The 12668-nt window shown below is 48.2% G+C and overlaps 3 protein-coding genes across 3 annotated transcripts in view; 1 reads left to right on the forward strand and 2 right to left on the reverse strand.

Moving 5' to 3' along the window:
* Positions 1–3467, reverse strand: part of EMH_0026540 (transcription regulatory protein SNF2, putative) — a gene marked incomplete at both ends in the record, with an annotated part of 3604 nt that extends 137 nt beyond the window's left edge. Inside the window, 3 exons of the mRNA XM_013502630.1 lie at positions 250–354; positions 675–824; positions 1230–3467. Of these exons, the coding sequence (XP_013358084.1) occupies positions 250–354; positions 675–824; positions 1230–3467 (2493 nt within the window). The remainder of the gene's footprint in view (positions 1–249; positions 355–674; positions 825–1229) is intronic.
* A 2454-nt stretch (positions 3468–5921) lies between these two features.
* EMH_0026550 (uncharacterized protein) lies at positions 5922–6599 on the reverse strand (the record flags this gene model as incomplete). The annotated part of the gene is made up of 1 exon (XM_013502631.1): positions 5922–6599. One exon carries the CDS (start codon positions 6597–6599, stop codon positions 5922–5924), a length of 678 nt encoding a protein of 225 aa, XP_013358085.1.
* A 3870-nt stretch (positions 6600–10469) lies between these two features.
* On the forward strand, positions 10470–11756 carry EMH_0026560 (mu1 adaptin, putative; the record flags this gene model as incomplete). Its single annotated transcript, XM_013502632.1, has 1 exon — positions 10470–11756. The coding sequence occupies one exon, from the start codon at positions 10470–10472 to the stop codon at positions 11754–11756; it is 1287 nt and encodes a 428-aa protein (XP_013358086.1).
* Between the last annotated feature and the right edge of the window lie 912 nt (positions 11757–12668).

The following is a 12668-nucleotide window of genomic DNA, read 5'->3' on the forward strand; positions in this document are numbered from 1 at the left end:
ACAGCGCTGGTTAGCGCTAGAAGAAACTCTCATTCTCGCGGGTTGTTCGGTGGGCTCAGATGCTGCTGCGTTGTTGGGGTGTATAGGCAGCGTGGGGTGTACAGGCAGCTAGCAGTGTGCTGTGTGTTTGCGTCTAGCGATATAAAAAATAAAGAATAAAAAATATAAAGGGAGGAGAAAGTACAAATAAACTAAACAAAAGGAGCGGGGTGTATAGGGAGCTGCGTGGGGTGCATGCAGCAGCAGTACCCGTTGGCTGTGGGTGATGCGGTAATATCTTTCCTTAGAAAACAAAAATGAAGAAGAAAGAGAACCAGAAGCCTCTTCTGCTGCACCGTCTGCCTCCTCCTCTGTCTGTACACCACAGCAGCAGCAGCAGCAGCAGCAGCAGCAGCAGCAGGAATAAGAACGAAGTGGTAGCAGCTGCAGTTGCGGGGTATTGAGTACACAGTAACAGCCGCTGGCCTGCTGATTTATTTTCCCCCCATATCAACAAAACAAAGGCTGCTGCATGCATGCATCCATGCATGCATACATAGTATATATATATATATATATATATATATNTATATATATATATATATATATATATATTATTTATATATAAATATATGTAGATGAGTATGCATGCATGCATGCATGCATGGGTTGCTATGTGTGTGTGTTGCGCTTACAGCGGGTACAATGATTCCTTCTCTTTCGCGTTGCTCCACCACAAGGCTGCCGATCTGCTGCATATATCTCTCCGTCTGCCGCACCAGCTGCAGCAGCCGCTCGTTCTTTGTCTCCTGCAGCAGCTTCAGGTATCCCGCTTCGTCGTGCTTCTGTATACACAACAGCAGCAGCAGCAGCAGCAGCAGCAGCAACAGTAATTGTAGCAGCACCAGCAGCAGCCAAAACTAACTACACGAAGGAAGATTCCGAGACACTGCCTCAGATGACCCAAGCTCCAGCAGCTGCAGCAGCAGCAACTGCAGCAGCAGCAACTGCAGCAGCAACTGCAGCAGCAACTGCAGCAGCAACTCCCAATAGCCAAAAATAGATATGCACTGCGCCAGCATCCAGTGCATCACAATCCATAGCATGAACCGCAGCAGCAACAGCAAGCAGCAGCATCCTCAACGGCAAAAGCAACAGCAGCAACAACAACAACAGCAGCAGCAGCAGCAACAACAACAGCAGCAGCAGCAACAGCAGCAGCAGCAACAGCAGCAGCAGCAGTGTCTGACCCTCAATGCATCGAGCCTCTCTTTTCTCATTTGTGCTGCAACAGCAGCAGCACCAGGACAGCCGCAGTCCGTGGGGTGCAGCGGGTGGCCGCAGCTAGCTGCCCCCTCTGTTCCGTCTGCTGCTGCAGTTTTTTTTCTCTTAACAGCAGCAGCAACTCTTCTGAGCTGTCTCAATGCATCTCGATGCTGCTGCAGGAATGTTCGTCTGTGGCTATCAAGCAGTTGCTGCAGCATCTGCTGCCGCTGCTGCTGCTGCTGCTGTCGTGCTGCTGTCAATCTATCTCCTCTCTCACGCAGCAACCGTAGAGCCCTATGCTTCCTCGCTAGCCGCACAGGCAGGTGCTGCAGCGGGGGCAGCTGGCCGGGGCCCTCAGTCATCCGCTGCAGCAGCACCTCTTCTCTTATTTGCTTCTGCAGCGGAGCCAGCAGCAGCAGCCGCCGCTGCAGCCGGCTCACGCGCGCCCTCTCCTGCATGCTGCTGCTGCTGCCGTCATCTGCTGGCCGCTGCAGGCCCCCAACACCCCACCACTCATCGCAGGAAGAAGAAGAACTATCAGACTCGCTTGTCTCTCCTGAGACATCTTCTGCTGCTGCTTCTGCTGCTGCTGCTGCTGCTGCTGCTGCTTCTGCTGCTGCTGCTTCTGCTGCTGCTGTTCCTTGTACAACTTCAACTTCTACCTCATTCGTGCTGCTGCTGCTGCTGCTGCTGCTGCTGTTGCGTGGATCGCCAGCGGCAGCAGAGCCGTCTTCCCTCTTGGCACCATTGTCATCTGTGCAGACTGCAGGGTCAGGCTGCTGCTGCTGTTGCTGCTGCTGCTGCTGCTGCTGTTGCTCTTGCTGCTGCTCTGGTGTGCTAGGAGCGGCGTCTGCAGCAGTGTCGACATGCATTGACTCCTGCTGCTGCTGTTGCTGCTGCTCTGACTGTTCCTCCTGCTGCAGGTGCTGGTGTTTTTCCTCTTGCTGCTGCAGTTCGTCTTGCTGCTGCAGTTCCTCTTGCTGCTGCTGCTCTTCTTGCTGCTGCTGCTCCTCCCTCTCCATCCGCAGACGTGCCAGCTCTTCATACTTTTGCGCCTGCTGCTCCAGAGCCTCGACAGCCTGCTGCTGCTGCTGCTGCAGCTGCTCCTCATACAGCTGAACGAACAGCTGGTGGCTCCTAGGTCTCTGCTGCTGCTGCTGCTCCTTGGGTGCGGGGGGTTTGTAGCCTGCTGCTCCTTCTGCTGCTGCAGCAACAGCAGCAATAAATTCATGATTGGGTTTAAAGCCAAGGGCAGGAGATATCCCCAGCTGCAGCAGCTCCTCCTCCTTCAGCGGCTGCTGCTGCAGCAGCAAACGCATGTAGGCCCGTGTCTGCCGCACGAGGCGATCGAGCTGATCCCCCTTGAACAGACGTGATGGGTCGGCCTGCTGCTGCTGCTGCTGCTGCAGCCAACGCAGCACAACCAGCAGCACCCGCACCCGGGCGTCGCGCAGCGACAGCCGGTGCAGCGACAGCTGATGCAGCAGACGGCAGAAGGCGCTGTATAACCCAGGAGATTCGGGGGTGCGCAGCAGCTGCAGCTGCTGCTGCTGCAGCTGCTGCTGCTGCAGCTGCTGCAGCTGCTGAAGCTGTAAACGCTGCTGCCGCACATGCTGCTGCTGTTGCATCAACTGCGGCGCCTTCATCATACCCACCGGCAGCTGCGGCTGCAGTTGCTGCTTCTGCAGCTGCTGCTGCTGCAAATGCTGCAGCAAACCACGCTGCGCAAAAAGCTGATGCTGCTGTTGCTGCTGCTGGGCAAGCAGCTGCTGTGTAGGGTTCGGAGCAAGCGGTGGGGGGGCAGCAGCAGCAGCAGCGGCAGCAGCAGCAGCTGCTGCTGCAGTTGCTGCTGGTGTTGCCGTGAGCTGCGCCAGATCTCTCATTTGTCCCTGCAAAGGATACGTCAGCTGACCCCCGTTCATCTGCTGCGGCTGAACAGGCAGCTGCTGTAGCTGCTGCTGCAGCTGCTGCTGCATTGGGGGGGCCTCTGGGTTTTCGGGCCAGTGTTGCGTGGGCTGCTGCTGCTGCTGCAGCGGCTGCTGCTGCAGAGGCTGCTGCTGCTGCAGTGGCTGCTGCTGCTGCAGTGCCTGCTGCTGCAGAGGCTGCTGCTGCTGCAGTGGCTGCTGCTGCAGGGGCTGCTGCTGCTGCAGTGGCTGCTGCTGCAGCGGCTGCTGAGGCAGCGGCTGCTGCGGCACCAGCATGTTCTGTTGCGTGAGTTTCATTTTCCAAAGCACGCAACTGGTGCTTTGCTGTCGTCAAATCCTTTGCAGCAGCAGCCGATGCCCTGGCTGCCGTTGCTGCTGCGTTACTCACAGGTGCCGAAGGTCATTTGAATGCCTCGCGCTGCAGCGCAGCAGCAGCAGCAACAGCAGCCGCGGCGCTTCTCGCGGACCAAACAGAAGCAGACAACTGTCTCGATAGTGCTCCGCTCAAAAGATGCTGCTGATGGTAGTAATCCGATGTGAAGACTAGACTGCTGCTGCAGCCGCTGCAGCAGCGGCTGCTGCTGCGAACTGCAGCTGCAGCAGGCGCTGCATGAGCTGGTGCACCTCCAGCGTGACAGAGCTATATAACACCACCAAAAATCTTCTCTGAAACAGCAGCGGCAGCAGGAGCTGAACTCCTTCGGGCTTGCAGTCCGCCGGAGGGGGTTTCCGCAGTAAACGAATACTAAATATCAGCTTTCAGCGGCTCGTAACAGCAAAAGCTCTTCTTTAATTAATATGAAAACAGGGGAACACCGCGTTGACGCTTCGAACCGGCGAAACAAATGCGCTGTGCATACAACCCAAGCGGATGCCGAGGAAGCCGCTGGGGAGGAAACCTGGGCAGACTGGGGGCGCTCTGCAGCTGCAAGTTTCGATTTGTTTTGTATTGTGAAACTGCACGCAGAGGAGCTGAAGAAACGCAAAAGAAGGACCGGTTACCAGCCGTGGCCGTCTAGACAATCCAGTACTACGGCCGGGCCGTACTACTCGAGAAACGGGCTCTCAATAGAGGCGTTATGGTAGGCGTGAGGCCCCTCAAAAGAAAGGTATAAGTCTAATGCATGCGTTTTAATGATAAACAGCCAAAATGGCATGAACAGAAAGCCCCAGATGCCCCCAAGACTGGCTTGCATGGGCTCGTATGCATGCAGTGTTCGTTGGACAGCTGCAGCGACAGCGACAGCGCCGCCGTCAGCTGAAGAAAGCTGAAGAGATTTGCGTTTAAATATATTACATTTCCACCTCGAGAAGGTGTTATCAATCACCGTTTTCACAAAACTCGTAGACACGCACAAATCCAGCCTGTCACGCCCAGCGTAGACGCCCTGAAGCTGCGGCGATGGTTTGTTTGCAACTCGGGCGAACTCGCTGTGATTTTCCTCTTCTTTTCCTCTTTTTGAGGCGTTTAGTATTCCACATACAGTAGGAAACAGTTTTCTAGAGGTTCACCCAGTCAGCTTTTCTCCTCTTTAGGCCCCCGTTGGTGCTTGCTTTTTTCTGCTTTCTGACTAGTAGATGTTTCATGTTCAAAACAGAAGTAATAACATGAAAAAGGTGGTTGCGTCGCACCCTTATACCTCAGAGTACAGAGGCTCCTCTATGCGGGCCCCATGGCTATTTATAAACTATGATATATGTAGAGTGTACAGCATTTAGTATGTACTCAATATTTATCAATACATTCACTTTTTAATAGTATATATACTTATCAATACATCCACTATGTATAGTATATACAGCATTTATAATGCATTAAATAGAGGCTTTTGCAGTAGCATTAGCAACTAGCCAGATGTTCGCTACAAACAAAATGAGAGGTGGCTGAGGCGGGGCTCGCTAGTGCATCAAGTGGACAATGGGAATATATATATATATATATATATATATATATATATATATATATATATATATATATATATATTGCATGTACCACAGGTGTAAATACAGTGGTTATTGTTAAACTTTTTTGACCTGTGGCTGCATAACTACTGTATTCTACTCGCCTAGCAAACACAAGGGAAGCAGTGTCAGCAATGCAGAGCCTGGGGTTGAGGCGAAAGCAGAGAAGGCATCAGAGGCCTGAGCAGCAGCAGCTGCTGTCTGAGAGAAATACCCTGAAATAAGCTAAAAAATATTTAGAATAGCAGCAATAGCAACAGGAAACAGGAGCAGCAGCGACAGCAACAGCAGCGACTACAGCAGCAGAGCACGCGGCCCCGGCTCAGCTGTTACTGTCTCAGGCTAACTATCTCGATTGTGAGACGCAATTAAATTCAGTGAGTTATAAAAAATTGTTTCTTTTCTTTAAAAACACATTTCCTGTATTACTGCACTGGGCAATAAACGCAAAACAAAGAAACGCAGCTGCAAACGAGCAACCGGGTTTCGTACACCTTCGTATGCGCATAACGGGGAGTACATATACATATATATATATATATATATATATATATATATATATATATATATATATATATATATATATGTATATACATGCATATAGCATGCATAAATACACATGCAACACGTGCATGACGCATCTATAAATATATATACACGGGTAGCATCTTCAAGCCTAGTAGAAGAAAGCTGTCTATTGTAAAGACCTAGGGTTTAGGGTTTACGCTGCCTTCTTGAGACTGAGTTTAAGAAATATAAACATGTATGGGGCGGAGTGTGGCCATTGTTCTATTCAATGAGGGAAAGCGCTTTGATAGCCAACCAGCAGGTGAAGAGAAGATGAGCGAGATGCAGTAGGGGTTTAGTAAAGATGAAAGAAGCAGCAAATATTGTTGAAATAAGAAGAATTTTATCTAGTGTTGGTTTCTGTATAAGTTTTTCAACTGTTCTAAAGAAATCAGATCCACTCTGCTTTCTCCAGCTCAAAGATTCAACTCCTAGTCCTTCAGCATCTTCGTCTTCACTCCATTCTGCCTGCTGCACAGGCGCAACGCCGCGGTGACCCTGTTGCTTTTGTTTGCGGCGGTGGGTCTGTTTCTGCTTTTGTGGGTGTGGTGGTTGTTGTTCTTCGTGGTCGGGTTGTTGTTGCTTGTGGTGGTGGGGTTGCTGTTGCTTGTGCTGCTGATGCGTTTGTTCCTTTTTGTGGTGACTGGGTTGTTCTTTCTCCTCTGGCTGGACTTGTTCTTCTTGTTGTTGTTGTTTCTGGGGGTGGTGGGGTTGTTGTTTTTCTTTTGGTTGCAACGTTGGCTGCCTCCGGTTCTGCAAAAGGGGTATATGCAGGTCACCTTCGGTAGAAGAGGGCTCGATATGGTTCGATGGAGTGCTCAAAAAAACAACATCTTCTTCTTCTTCATTGTTATTCAAAAGCATTTCATCTGACGAAACTTCTGAAGCATTTTCCTCCATGCGTAGCCGTCGCAGCCACTGTGTTTCAAATGCAGCCGCCTCATTGCGGGGGAAGCAGAGAGAAGAAAACAGAAAGCAGAGAAAGCAGAAGCCGTTCATTTCTTCTTTTCTTTCTTTCTTTACTTGTTTAATTTGATTGTTCTAACCCTCGACGATCGTGCACTCCTCGTCAACCCCTGAAACATAAACCCGGTTACGGGAGCACGGGCAGAGGAGATACAGCCGTCGTCTGCAGCAAAATGAGATATTCACAAACGGAACATCTCCATTGTTTTGAAATACCTAAAATAATCAGACCAGTGGTTCACACCACTACAGCCTCTCTTTTGCAACTAACAAACTACAGTCGAACTCCGCCATCCCGCCGCCAGAAGACGCTGCGAAATTGCCTCTGCGGCCGCAGAGTTCACTCAATAACTAACTGAAAAAAAAGAAAAACAATTCAAACTGAATTAAATACAGAAAATGAAAGAAAAAAAGATAGATTGTGTAGGCGGTTGCTGGCAACATCCAAGCCAGCCGCCGCAGTGGGGCCCCGTACAAAATGTGTAGGTGTGTAGCATAAAAACACTTCTTCACGAATAAATGCACTTATCTTCGGATGTTAGTGCTTTAAAATATAAATCGAAGAGATATGTTTCCTTCTATTTTCATCGGAGCTCCTCACTGCATGCAAAGAAACGCACAAAGCTTCCCTTGATTCATGTTGAAGGGTAAGCTGGGGGGAGGGTCAGTGGTATATTTATTATTTTNGCACAAAGCTTCCCTTGATTCATGTTGAAGGGTAAGCTGGGGGGAGGGTCAGTGGTATATTTATTATTTTTACTGTTCGCAAACATAAGAAATGTTTGAATGAAAACTAAACAATTCATTTAGGTGGAATATATACAGTTCTGTCTTTGTTTGTATCTAATTCTCGCGGTCTTGCATAGAGGATGCCACCAGCTGCTGCGCCAGTATGTGTATACACCTAGCATACCTACATATATCTTTATATATATATTTGTGTGTGTGTATGTATGAATGTATATATATACACCCCACATATCTACATATATCTCTGTATAGAGATATGTGAGTTGTATAGACTACATACGTACATATACATGGAGGGAAAGAGAAGCTATGTGCAGCTGCGGATGCCCCTCTCGTTAATAGAAAAGTCTGTGAAACTCAGAAAAGAACTGATTGCTTAGTTCATGAAGCCTTTGAGTTTGGCGTACATACGCGGACAAATTATTTATGCTGCATTTGTGTTTTTACATCATATTCGCTTGCGCAACAACTGTGTGTATACGTTTATGTTTATTTCGTCCTTCAAGTTCAAACCCTTCTGGTGGGTTTCTGATCTGCAGCTGCTTTTACCTCTTTTGAATTCATATGCCCAAGGACTTGTTCTCTAAACATTCACTTTCTTCTTCTCTCTCGCCGGTCGTGTCTGTACACACCACCACTAAGAGTTGCAACAAACACTGCATCTTTTGAACTTTTCACAGTGCGCATTAGATCTTCATTTCAGTCACTTTAGTTTCAGCTCCACTTCTCCCCTGCCGCTCCTACGTACTACTCAGTTTAAACCCAGTGCTGCTGCTGCTGCTGCTGCTGCACACTGGCAACCGGGTTGCGCTGGAGCTATGAGGGGGGGCGCGGCTATCCTGCTATAGTAACCCCCCTGCTGGTTGTTTCATGTTTCATGGTGGCTTTATCTCCATTCATTCTGCAGAAAGTGTGAAAGTAAAGGATTGAAGGAAGCCTAAAGGAGGTGGAGTGTACGTACAGCGCTGAGATTGCATTAGAAGAGAAACAGAAATGAAGGGAAATGATGACAGCTCTGCTATTGTGGTTACGCTTAACTGGAGATACACCAGAAATGCCAGAACGCAGGCAGCGTACAGATATATGATATAACAGAAACCGCTGCAGCTGTTTTTTGTTAAGTTTGTGGCATAGTACTGGTTGGCTAACGCATTAAAATATATTGTAGTATTGGATAATATAATATAGTGTAACATATCGCAATAGAGTATAACATAATGTATCTTAGTATATTCTATCTCGGCTATAATGGAATACGAAATAAAACTATGTAATATAATATAATGTATTAGATATTAACAAGGCACTGACACAAATATCCACGTACACTGGAGATGATAAGTTTCCCCAGTGCCCCCTCCAATGCAGCAGCGTTCACGAGGCATTAAGGTAAATGAAAAAGAGTAAATATATACAGGCTGATTGTGCATAGACACACGAATAGGCTTAACCAACCCTCAATCGTAAACAACAGCACTTCAAGCTCCACTGTGTTTCTGAACAACCGCATCAGCGGCTTCAAAGTATAAGCGTGACGACACCGCAAAATAAAATGGCATTGATCCGATGAAGGAGATTTTTCATAGTGTGAATATAGCAAATATCTCTCTCTGTTGTAAATATGTTATATGTCCTTCATATACTATATATGAACATATAACTATACGCACATATGTATACATATATATATATATATATATATATATATATATATATATATATATATATATATATATATATATTTATACATGCATATATAAGTTTACAAGGACTTTATTCATTTTTTATATTCAAGGTATTTATATTATATGGCAAGAAGTGCACAAATATGGGATTCAGCTAAAAAAGGAGTTAGCGCACAGCGGGGTGCAAATCACAAATCTGAGGTCTTCGGTTACAATAAGTATAACAACGAGAATAACAGTAATAAGAATGATAATAACAACAAAAGTAATAATAGTGAGAACAACTAGGTGGGAGGGCGTACAGGAGAGAAAAAGTAAATCAATCTAAGAAGAAACTGGAGACTGAAAAGAGCACGCCGGGACAATACTAAACAAAGACGAGGGCAAACAAAGAAGAATAAGCTAAAGAAAGATGAAAGCAAACTAAGAAGAGGTTTTGATTGTGAACTAAACTCGAGCGCATTTCGTTATGCCGTGTGCAGCATTCCTCTTTTCAATTACCGTAATGGAAGTAAGATGTGAAATATATACAAACTAAATTATTTTCCTTTGTAAATACAAAACTATGGTTTGCAGATTCATTATGAAGAAGCTGTTTTGTTTAATTCTTTGCATAAGTTTTTCGATTCTCTTATAAAAACGTACACGTGAAATTTTCACTATAAAGGGTTGCCCAACTATTTTGCACACAAATTCAGTTGATTTATATATTCTTTCTGAAAGAAAAATTTGGTTCTCTTTTGCATGCATTCCTTTCACTTAATATTTATCAACTCGAAATTTTCTCTGAAAGTTACAGGCCGAGCTGCATTGTGGGAGTCCTGTTGCCGCCCATAGAGTCGGGCGTGGAGGAGTGTACTCGTCTTGAGAGCATTTGCACGCACATTCCTGCCTGTTTGCATNCAAACACCAAACAGCTGCGCCGCATGCGTCATCGTGCTTGCTGCTGCAGCCCAGTCGTCGGCAACGGCGGCACGGGGCTTTTGTTGGCGGTTGTTGAGCAGCGAAAGCCGTCCGATCTTCATCAAATAAAAAGTGTAATTCAATAAGAGAACCTATAAAACTCACCGCTTCTCAGAAACCTCATGGGGACTCCCGCGGTCACTTGATTTGTTGCAGCTTTCCACTGCTGCTCGGCGCTCTTCTACTTGTTGCCGCTCCCGCAGCTGCAACAGGTGAATGACAAATCACAACAACACCTGCTGTATCTTTTCGCGTATGAGGGCGTTTTGAAGAGAAGAGCATATTGAACGAGGCGACGAAGGGGTCTCATCCGTGCACGGGTGCCTCCCTGGTGCCTAAGTTGAATCTGCAGCTGCGGGTGTCTTCTGTCGTTCCGTCAGCTGTTCACCCATTTCCCACTTCAACGATGGCGGGCGCCAGCGCCGTGCTGTTGCTGGACGGACGAGGGAAGGTTATAATAGGCCGTGACTACCGGGGCGATGTTTCGCTTGCTGTTAGTGAGAGGTTCGCATGTCGTGTTATTGAACAAGATGAGGCAGCTGTTACCCCCGTATTTGAAGACGAAGGGGTCACCTACTGCTGGGTGAAGCTGAAAAACATTTATCTTCTGGCACTAACGCGCCGAAATGCAAATGCGACGATGTTGCTGGCATTTCTGCACAAGCTGGGCGCTGTGCTGACGAGTTATTTTCATGAACTGGCGGAAGAAAGTCTTCGTGACAACTTCGTCATTACCTATGAACTTCTCGATGAAATGGTAGACAATGGATACCCCCAGACTACAGAGGTTAAGGTGTTAAGCGAATTCATCAAGAACCAGGCGCATCAGTTGTCTACCGCTGCGGTGAGGCCGCCTACAGCAATGACGAACGCTGTATCGTGGCGCTCTGAGGGTATTGTTCACAAGAAGAATGAGATATTCCTGGACGTTGTGGAGAAGTTGGATCTGCTGGTGGCTGCAAATGGAAATGTTTTACGTTCCGAAATCCTCGGATCACTGAAAATGAAGTCTTTCCTCTCGGGCATGCCAGAGCTGAAGCTCGGGCTGAACGACAAGCTGGTGCTGGAAAGCAGCGGGAAATCAACAGGTCGAGGGCGTGCTATTGAAATGGAAGATGTGAAATTTCATCAATGCGTTCGTCTTGCACGCTTTGAGAACGACAGAACCATTTCTTTCATTCCTCCTGACGGCGAGTGCGAGTTGATGTCGTACCGCCTGCACACTCAGGTTAAGCCGCTTATCTGGGTGGACTGTCAGGTGGATAGTGGCACTTCAGGCAGCCGTCTGGAGTACCTTGTGCGCGCCAGAAGCCAATTCAAACCCAGATCCGTTGCGGGAGGCGTTGAAATACGAATTCCTGTGCCTGCAGATGCGGGCGCCGGGCACTTCAAGACGAACATAGGCAGCGCCAAGTACGTGCCTGATCTTGACTGTCTGGTGTGGAGTATTCGACACTTTCAGGGACAAAGAGAATACAGCATGACCGCCTCCTTTTCTCTTCCGTCTGTTGAAGATGAGTCCAGAAAAAACTTCATGAAACGCCCGATTCAAGTTCTTTTTGAAATCCCGTACTTCACCGTATCAGGCATCACTGTTAGATACCTCAAAATCATCGAAAAAAGCGGATATCAAGCGCTGCCATGGGTGCGGTATATCACACAGAATGGAGATTACCAACTTCGACTCACTTAACACCACTTGCTGCAATCCGCCCGCTGTAATCCAGCTACTGCTGCTGAACCTTCCCTGCAGCGCGGGTGCTGCTGCATTCCTGCTGCCACAGCACCCTTGCAGCTCTGTTGCTTCAGTAGTCATCAACTCTCACCAGCTACAGCGCAGCTCAGGATAGTGGGATTTGCCCTTTCGCCGCCGTGTCGAGCGGCAGCGGCACTCGCCAGTTGCCGTTGCCACTCCAAGTTGCACTTCGTCTTCAACCCGCAACAGAAGGCAGGCTGGGTCCCCAGGGGCCCCTGTAGGCTTTGCAGGGGCGCTTGGAGGTTCCGGGGCCTCCTGCTGCATCTGCACAAGATGCAGATGCTTGCTTAATCATGAACATTACCCGTGTCTGAGTTGGGTTGAGGCTGTGAAGCCGCGAGCCACCAGGCAATGGCTGCAGGGGCTGTGCTGGGCGGGATGGGTGCCGCTGCCTAGTGCGTCGCTGTGTGACTGGAGGCGGCGAACTGTTTGTGTTGGAGTGTTTAACAGAATCCAGAACGTTTCCCTTTATCTTCTTAGGGTGTGCTTTTCAGGGCAGGCCGCATCTGTTGCTGCTCCAGGTCCTGTAGCTGAGGCCGTTGTTGCTGTAGTTGTTGTTGCAGCTGCTGCTGTAGCTGCGACTTTCGCCGCTGCATTGTTTGCTGTTTTAACTGCTGCGGTAGCTGATACACTGCTTGCTGTTGCTATCAACTATGACGGCGTACAGAGTTGCAGATCGTAGCAGCCTCAGCAAGGCCGTAGCTACCTTAGCGAGATGAGATGTTCAGCTTGGTTGAATGTATGGACTGAGGTGTACGGGAGTTGCTGCTGCCAGGGGCCCGGTATATGCAACAGAATGGCGACGAAATAAACAACTTGAGCTCATATATATATATATATATATATATA

Source organism: Eimeria mitis, genomic scaffold (assembly GCF_000499745.2).
Source record: "Eimeria mitis Houghton genomic scaffold, Emh_scaff979, whole genome shotgun sequence".
Lineage (NCBI taxonomy): Eukaryota > Apicomplexa > Conoidasida > Eucoccidiorida > Eimeriidae > Eimeria > Eimeria mitis.